Consider the following 8,174-nt stretch of genomic DNA (forward strand, 5'->3'; position numbering starts at 1 on the left):
TATCTCTGTATCTTTTCTGACAAGAAGAATATAAAATATACTAATTCAGTGTCCAAGATATAGATATACGGTTCTGTGTCTCTATGTCCATATATCAGTGTCCTTATAAACAAACACAATCTTAAAAATATTCTTACAATATATGTCATAGAGTAATATCCAAATCGATTCATAAAAATTTTTAGTTAGACAATTTAGTTTTCAACAAATTGTAATTACTAAATTGGTTTCCAATTTTTTTTTTCATTAGATAAATCAATCTTTACATCAGATTATATTGATTTAAAAATTTTAAAAATTCTTAGAGGCAGTTATATTTTTATTCAATAATGCAGTAATTAATTTATCTAATTTTTTACTAAAATTTGACCTGAAGATTAATTTATCTAATAAAATAAAAAATAAAAAAATTAATTTTTTAATTAAATTCATAATTGAATTATCCGACTAAAAATTTCACAGAGATATTAATATTATTCTATGTCACATATACTACAGGGACATATACTACAGGGATAAGTAAAATCTACTAAAGTCAATGAGTTATAGCTCAAATGACATAGTTTCTCCATACTTAATTAAGAGGTTCCGAGTTCGACTCTCCTATCTTTGGTAAAAAAAAAAAAAAAAGAAAAACATATTAAAGTTTGAATGCTTATGTTGATTATTGTAGCATATCTGGTGCAACAAGCTTGGGTGCTAGTTTTCATTCAGATAAAGAATCTGTTGGGCGTTGTGGTTATAAAGAAGCAGCAGAAAGTGTTGGAAACAAGTCAAAGCGTGTCTCAACAACAAGACTTTATTCAATGGTTGGTCGTGACTGGTATTATGGAGTTTTTGGAACCTTAGGTGCATTTATTGTTGGAGCCATGATGCCACTTTTTGCCCTTGGAATCACTCATTCTCTTGTAGTGGAATACTACATGGATTGGAACACCACAAGTCGTGAGATTACAAAAATTGCTTTTCTCTTTTGTGGAGCAGCAATTTTAGATATCACTGCTTATACCATTGAATATTTCTCTTTCGGAATCATGGGCGAGCGCCTAACTCTTCGTGTCAGAGAGAATATGTTTTCTGGTAATTGTTTTCAACTTCTTCTATCTCATATTGTGTTGGAAAATGCATCTTAGACAAATTTATGGACATTAGAAATAGAAATTTGTTTGGTTTGAGTTAATAATTAGATTGGTCTCTCAAGTTATATTTGCACTTCAATTTAATTCTTAAAGTTTCAATTTATTTAATTTAGTCTCCATTCTCCAACTTGGCATCTGTAACTCATGTTAATTTCTGACTCTATTTTTGTTATTGAATAGTTAACGACGTATTGAGATAGACTGACAGTTGTCGGACTGAACTTCTTAATGGCTAAGTGACGTGTTAATTGAAACTTTTTACCTCAATTACTTCATAAGAAGTCTTTAAAACCCTTAAGTGAAATTAGGATTAGGGCTGCACATGGATCGGATAATATCCGCATATCCGCAGTAATTATCCGCATTCGATTCGAATTTTGCGGATATTATCCGATCCGCACTATAGTAGGATCGGATTGCGGATTTAGCAGTGATATCCGCGGATCTGATCCGCAAATCCGCATATCCGCACGTCTCATATAAATAACATAGTTTAAGAAAGTAAACCCTATATAAATTTTAGTGTGTTGTTTTATGAATTTTATGATATATTGTTTTTAATTTTTTATGTTGTACTTCAATTTAGAATAATTAAACTTAAATATTGTGTTATTATTTTTTTTTGTTATTCAAGAGAACTTTTATTGATAATATTTTAGGAGTAAATAGGCTCAAACAGGTGAAAAATGAATTTTATGGATTTTTTTTTTGTAAAAATAGCCAAATAGAATCTTAAAATAGTTTTTTTTTTAAATTATGCGGATATACCCGATATCCGATCCGATCCGTATGCAGCCCTAATTAGGATTAGAAAATTGAGGTGAAAAAGTTTCAATTGTCATATCAAATAGCCGTTAAGAAGTCCAGCGTGACAGTCGTCGCACATTGTTAACAATTCTGTGATGAAAATAAGGTCAGGGACCAACATGAATCATGAATACTAAGATGGAGAACCAAATTGAATAAATTGAAATTTTGAAAACTAAATTAAGACACAAATATAACTTTAGGGACTAATTTAAATATTAACTCTGATTCTATTTTTATATCTCTGTATTTCTGTGTTTACGTGCCAGGAAAGTTTTAGTGCAACTTCCACCTCTTCCATGCCAGTTAAATGTTTGAATTGTTATTACATACTATAAGGCTCACTGTACATGATCATGTATATTGTTGATGAACTCAGCCTACTTCCCCTGATAATTTTTGTTAGAAGGATGAATGATTATATGTTCATTAGGAAAGGCTTAAACATATTATTAGTAATATCAATTAAAACTTCACTATCTTCCTTTTACTTAACTTATTCATTTTTCTTATGCAGCTATTTTGAGGAACGAAATTGGTTGGTTTGATGATACTAGCAACTCAAGTTCTATACTTTCATCTCGTTTAGAAGCTGATGCAACATTATTGAAAACTATTGTTGTGGATCGATCTACAATTCTCTTACAGAATATTGCTCTGATTGTTACTTCATTTATAATTGCCTTCACTTTGAGCTGGAGGATTACCCTTGTTGTCTTGGCTACATACCCTTTGATCATCAGTGGTCACATTAGCGAGGTCAGGAACTGACTGTTAGAGATATAACCATTTATGTGTTTCTTCTTATCAGCTTAAGCTTTTAGGAGGAGTGGTTATTCGTCTTCTTGATTCTTACTATTGCTTCTTTCTTTGTTTTAGAAACTCTTTATGAAAGGCTTTGGTGGCAACTTGAGCAAAGCATATCTCAAAGCAAACATGTTGGCCGGCGAAGCTCTGAGCAATATGCGAACCGTTAAAGCATTCTGTTCCGAAGAAAAACTCCTTCGACTATATGCTAAATCACTTGTTGAACCATCGAAGCGCTCGTTCAAACGAGGCCAAATCGCTGGAATATTCTATGGCATATCTCAGTTCTTTATCTTCTCTTCCTATGGCCTTGCCTTATGGTACATTCTTTAACTTCATTTTTTTCCTTCAATATGTTATAAGATGAAAATTAGCTAGATTAGGCTTGTAATTTGTAACTATTAGAGATATAACCTTCTCCTCAGTTTAAGCTTTTGGGATGAACGGTTTCATGACAGTACCTTTTTGTAGGTATGGATCTGTATTGATGGAGAAGGAGCTTTCTAGCTTTAAATCAGTTATTAAGTCATTCATGGTTTTAATCATAACCGCGCTGGCCATGGGGGAGACATTGGCAATGGCGCCGGATATGCTGAAAGGAAATCAAATGGCTGCATCAGTTTTTGAAGTGATGGATAGAAGAACAAGTATAAGAAGTGATGTTGGAGAAGAGTTGCTTGCAGTTGAAGGAACAATTGAGCTAAAAAATATCCATTTTCGCTACCCTTCAAGGCCTGATGTGGTTATTTTTAATGATTTCAATCTTAGAGTTCCTTCAGGGAAGACTGTGGCCTTGGTAGGACACAGTGGTTCTGGAAAAAGCTCTGTCATCTCGCTTATACTTAGATTTTATGATCCAACATCTGGAAGAGTAATGATTGATGGTAAGATTTTGAACAAACCTTAAACCCTGAATCTTCAATGTGCATGGAGTATCAGTGTAGTAGTCTTGGACTAAATTCTTAAAGTGAGATAGTGAATTCTTTAAATTGGTACATATCATGAATCTCAGGACCTCTATATGGATTCAGTCAATAGTCCTGGTTATCATAAATGTGAAAACATTCTTCTAAGTTCTAACAATGATATCATTCATTAAATTCTTGCAGGAAAAGACATCAAGAATCTAAACCTAAAATCTGTTAGGAAACACATTGGTTTTGTGCAACAAGAACCGGTTCTTTTCGCAACATCAATTTATGATAATATTCTTTATGGGAAGGAAGGAGCATCTGATTCAGAAATAGTTGAAGCAGCTAAGCTTGCAAATGCTCATAGCTTTATCAATGGTTTTCCTGAGGGCTACTCCACCAAAGTAGGGGAAAGAGGAGTTCAACTTTCTGGTGGTCAGAAACAAAGGATAGCTATTGCCAGGGCAATCTTGAAAAACCCTGCAATCTTGTTGCTGGATGAAGCCACTAGCGCGCTTGACGCAGAGTCAGAGCGCGTGGTACAACAAGCACTAGAAAAATTGATGCAGAATAGAACAACAGTTATGGTTGCTCATAGGCTATCCACAATAAGAAATGCATATCAAATCTCTGTTGTAAATGATGGAAAGATTGTTGAGCAAGGAACTCATTCAAGTCTAATAGAGAACAAGAGTGGAGCATATTATAAATTAGTTAGTCTTCAGCAGCAGAATGTACATGAACATAGTGGATGATCTATATCAAAATGGAGAATGAATTTTGTATACTATAAGCTACCTATCACTATGTTATTTCTATGTTAATTTGATACACTTTGGATTTATAGAAAACTGTATTTCTGGTAGTAATAAAAGTTGTTATTACAATCACATTCAAGAGACCTACTAGTATTACACAAATGAAACAGTAAAATGGCAAATCAATTTTTTTTTCTTTCTTCTGCCTTTTCTTTCCCATCTATCTATAAAACAAATATTTTCCATCACTTATTCATCAAGAATCACTCATAAAGTATAGGGGGTTTGGTTAACACCAAAGAAAACTCAATCTATTCAAAGTTTCACTGCTTTCTTGAGTGTCTTGAAGGGTGAACTAAAGAATTTGTTTCCAACAACACTGTGTCTGCCATCCTCAATATCATTTCCTGTTGCAGGCTTCTTCCTAAAGCTTTCTAGACCTTTTCTCATCCCCAGAAACAAAGATGGTGATGATGGTGTTCGCCTCAAGATCCGTGCACTCTCTGATCTAACGAGCGTTGCTTGCTTCTCCTTCTTTTCCACCCCTTTAAACCTTGTACTACCATTTATCTTTTCCTTGCTTGCTTCATTTTCTATTCTATCTTCTTCAGCCAGTTGCATCTGCTTCTCTTTAGCATCATTGTCTGAAACTTTCAAGGTCATATGCTCATTCTCATTTGTTTCTTGTGGATCCATTCCTTCTAGAAGCATTTCAAGCCACTTTTCCACATTCCCTTTGCCGCGTCTCTTTCTATTTTCTTCACTTTCACTTATTTCTAGCCTCTCAAGTTTCCTTTCAATGGAGTTGTCTTCCTCCAATGCAACAAGTGATCTTTCTTGCTCCTCAAGTTTCTCTTCTGTCATGTTCTCTGCTGATGTTTTTTGCTCTTTCTCATGTTCTTCTTTTGCAAGCAAACCATCTTCGCATCCTCTTTGTTCTTCATCCAAAAGAATCCTTAGCTCCTTGTGCAAATGGTTTCTTGGCTTGCTTCCATGCAAATACAGAACAGGTTTTCCATCATCTTCCTTATCCTCGAAAGCGGAAGCATCTATTCTTGTTCTCTTTCTTCCTTGCTCCCATTCATGCCTAATCTCATTATCTAGTTCATCTCTTTGTTTGAACTTCTTGTGAAGCTCTTTCTCTGCAGCATCACAAATTTCCTTCTGCGCTTCAAGTCTAGCCATCAATGCAGTACTTGCAGCCTGGTTCAATCTAATCTGTTCCTTATACATGACAGTCCTACAGGACAAAAACAAGTGCAAACATTTCTCTCAGTTTACATATGTGCCTATAGTTTAAAAAGTTTTCAATTAAGGTCCTATACTGGATGAAAAATCGCTATTTTTTTCTAAAAAGTTTAAAAACTAATGAAAATTATTGATTTTCTCCCTAGTTTTGGTAGTCTTACTGGTGCATTGTGTCTCTAATCATCTTCTCCAGCATGGTCCTGTAAGAGCACTGAGCCTCTGCTAACCTCCGGCACTTCTCTGCCTTTCGCCGACATTTTATCAGCTCTATTTCTAGGTCCTGAACTATGAGCTTTTCTTCTTCATTCATGAGCTTCATTTCTTTCACTTCATTATCTAGCTTCTGTATCTCTGCTTGAGATCCTGCACTTTCTTCTCTTTGCTTTAGGGAATCTCTAGCCATGACAATGGCATGATAGGGATTTTCACCCAACTGTGGATCTTCATTTTCCTTCAAAATATTTCCCTTGCTTTTTCTTGAAGCTACTGCAAAAGATCATTGGTTTTGCAAATATAAGCTGGTCAGATTTAACTTCAATCTGCACAAAACTCAAATCAAGATACTCCCTCCATCCAATATTAACTGTCACATTAAGATTGATGTCACATTTACCAATAGCAGCAGACATTGGCTTTGGATTCCTATTGTAATCCACTAGGCTTGAAGATAACGCGTTGTAAGATTCTCTTCGTGATTCCCTTCGAGATTCTACAATTGCAGCCGGAGCTAGGCCAATTTCCTCTTTCAATGCAAAGAAATGTTGTGGAAAAGAATGAGAATCCACAATTTGTGAACCATTCAACTCATGATCTTCTCCTTCACAGAATAGAAATGAAAAGCCTCTATGCCTGTTTTGTTTTCAATTTGCACTACAAAAATCAGCAACCATTCCAATCCACTTTGATCTTTGATGGAAAATGAGAATTTAATTTCAAAAAAAAAAAAGGAAAAGAAAAAAGAATCAACAACCTGAAGTCTGAATTTGAAGAAGTGAAAATAGACAAGAACTGGTTTACAGATACACCTAGTTGGAATTCCCACCATGGGATTAAGAACTCCAGCTTGTTTTTCTTCTTCTTACAAGCTTGCTTCTGCATGATCCTCAGATTGCTTACAACAGTTAATCCCCCTCCTAAGTGTTTCAATCCAGAAAAGAGAAATTAAATTGCTCTTGTGATAAACCTAGAATATTCAAATTAGGTGCATCTACACAAAATTATAAACTTCTGAAACTAGTACTTTGTAAAGATCCCCAAAGCAGAAATTCTCAGAAGTAAAAGTAGAACCAGTTAATCTAGAAAAACTAAATAACCTTAAAATAGTAGAGGGAAAAACATAAACACATATTTAGAATAATAAATTATGATAATTCAAAACTTAAACACCCTTAGAAGGGTTTTATTGGTACTTGTTTTGAGAGATATATTACTTGAACAAGGAAACCAGTGATCAATGTCCCAAGCCAGTGGAGAGGTTGAATCTGCATGATAATACACGACATTGCCATAGGCATCGACTCGAATCACAGCAGGGTCGAAACCAGCATTCCTAGAATTTAATTAATTCACAAGAACACCAGAACCAGATTTATTTTCTTCCTTTGCTTATAAAAATTTCTAAAGCAAAATTGTTCATACTATAAATTGAAGTTCCTAATCCTACCCAAGATGGCTGAGCTGCTTCCACAAGAGACTGGCAAAGATCTTAGGCTTCGTAGTTGGCTTCGCCTTTGGATCGATAACCGCAAACATCTTATCCAAATCTCTTGCTCTCTCAACCTAAAAATAACCTCAGAAAACAAGATTATTAGAAATATCATTGAATCAATTAGGCAATTAGATATTACTTACCAATTGGTTATCTCATATGCTTATATAAGGCTCGCAATCACTTCTAATTGTTAATTGGTTTTCTCTGATTACCATGGATCTCAAGTTTCCTCAACAAAAAACAAAGAGTTTCAAGATACATAACATAGCTGAACTCAACTAACAACACCCTCAAAAAAACAAAAAAAAGTTAACTACATAAGCATGACCCAGAATTCAAATTCCCATGAAGTTATAGATCTTTACAATAAATCCAATCAAAATGATGAAGGGTATGGATCCATTCGCTTACCTCATGTTCCTTCAAAGCATAAGGTAAGAAAGTGAAGGGAGGGCCATGGCTGAAAGGACTTAAATCCTTATTGCGGCAGAGCTTTGCATAGGATTTTGGGTACCCTAGATTCTCACTAACAACCATTTCTTCTTTGGTGAATCCATAATCTTCTTCTGCCATTTGGGGTTTCTTATGATGATGAAGTTATGGTGTAAGATGCAGGGGAATGAAACAGAGGAGACTCTGTTTTTGTTTATTCATAGGAGCTTTCTAACGGTCGAATTGATTTCATTTGCACTTATTGGTTTGGTTGGAGTAAAGCTAAATTGGTTTTAATTTTTGGAGATTTCAAATTTTAAACCAATATAATATAGTATAATAAGAGTAATTAATAAGTTTA

At 34.5% G+C, this 8,174-nt stretch overlaps 2 protein-coding genes across 4 annotated transcripts in view; one reads left to right on the forward strand and one right to left on the reverse strand.

Moving 5' to 3' along the window:
* LOC107614655 (ABC transporter B family member 10-like) overlaps positions 1-4,468 on the forward strand; it is an 11,373-nt gene extending 6,905 nt beyond the window's left edge. Inside the window, exons 8-12 of the mRNA XM_016316797.2 lie at positions 674-1,080; positions 2,464-2,705; positions 2,826-3,073; positions 3,225-3,637; positions 3,863-4,468. Of these exons, the coding sequence (XP_016172283.2) occupies positions 674-1,080; positions 2,464-2,705; positions 2,826-3,073; positions 3,225-3,637; positions 3,863-4,419 (1,867 nt within the window). The 3' untranslated portion in view covers positions 4,420-4,468. The remainder of the gene's footprint in view (positions 1-673; positions 1,081-2,463; positions 2,706-2,825; positions 3,074-3,224; positions 3,638-3,862) is intronic.
* Positions 4,505-8,085, reverse strand: LOC107619420 (trichohyalin). 3 transcript variants are annotated; one of them, XM_021112545.1, is made up of 8 exons: positions 7,793-8,085; positions 7,334-7,449; positions 7,101-7,219; positions 6,641-6,803; positions 6,352-6,519; positions 6,284-6,321; positions 5,832-6,156; positions 4,505-5,662 (listed from the first exon to the last, which is right to left on the reverse strand). In XM_021112545.1, exons 1-8 carry the CDS (start codon positions 7,952-7,954, stop codon positions 4,738-4,740), a joined length of 2,016 nt encoding a protein of 671 aa, XP_020968204.1. In that variant the 5' UTR covers positions 7,955-8,085; the 3' UTR covers positions 4,505-4,737. The 3 variants fall into 3 exon arrangements, with proteins under 3 accessions (XP_020968204.1, XP_016177191.1, XP_020968205.1); XM_016321705.2 differs by having other exon boundaries at positions 6,284-6,519; positions 7,793-8,084; XM_021112546.1 differs by lacking the exon at positions 7,793-8,085 and adding an exon at positions 7,522-7,778 and having other exon boundaries at positions 6,284-6,519.

This window comes from Arachis ipaensis, chromosome B09 (genome assembly GCF_000816755.2).
Source record: "Arachis ipaensis cultivar K30076 chromosome B09, Araip1.1, whole genome shotgun sequence".
In the NCBI taxonomy this organism is placed as follows: Eukaryota; Viridiplantae; Streptophyta; class Magnoliopsida; order Fabales; family Fabaceae; genus Arachis; species Arachis ipaensis.

Excerpts from the sequence above, each read along its gene's own strand:
- LOC107619420 (XM_016321705.2), bottom strand. The coding sequence starts at position 7,954 with ATGGCAGAAGAAGATTATGGATTCACCAAAGAAGAAATGGTTGTTAGT. Across the intron at positions 7,450-7,792 it reads ATGCTTTGAAGGAACATGAG|GTTGAGAGAGCAAGAGATTT; the intron begins GTAAGCGAATGG and ends GGTTATTTTTAG. Across the intron at positions 7,220-7,333 it reads AAGCAGCTCAGCCATCTTGG|GAATGCTGGTTTCGACCCTG; the intron begins GTAGGATTAGGA and ends ATTAAATTCTAG.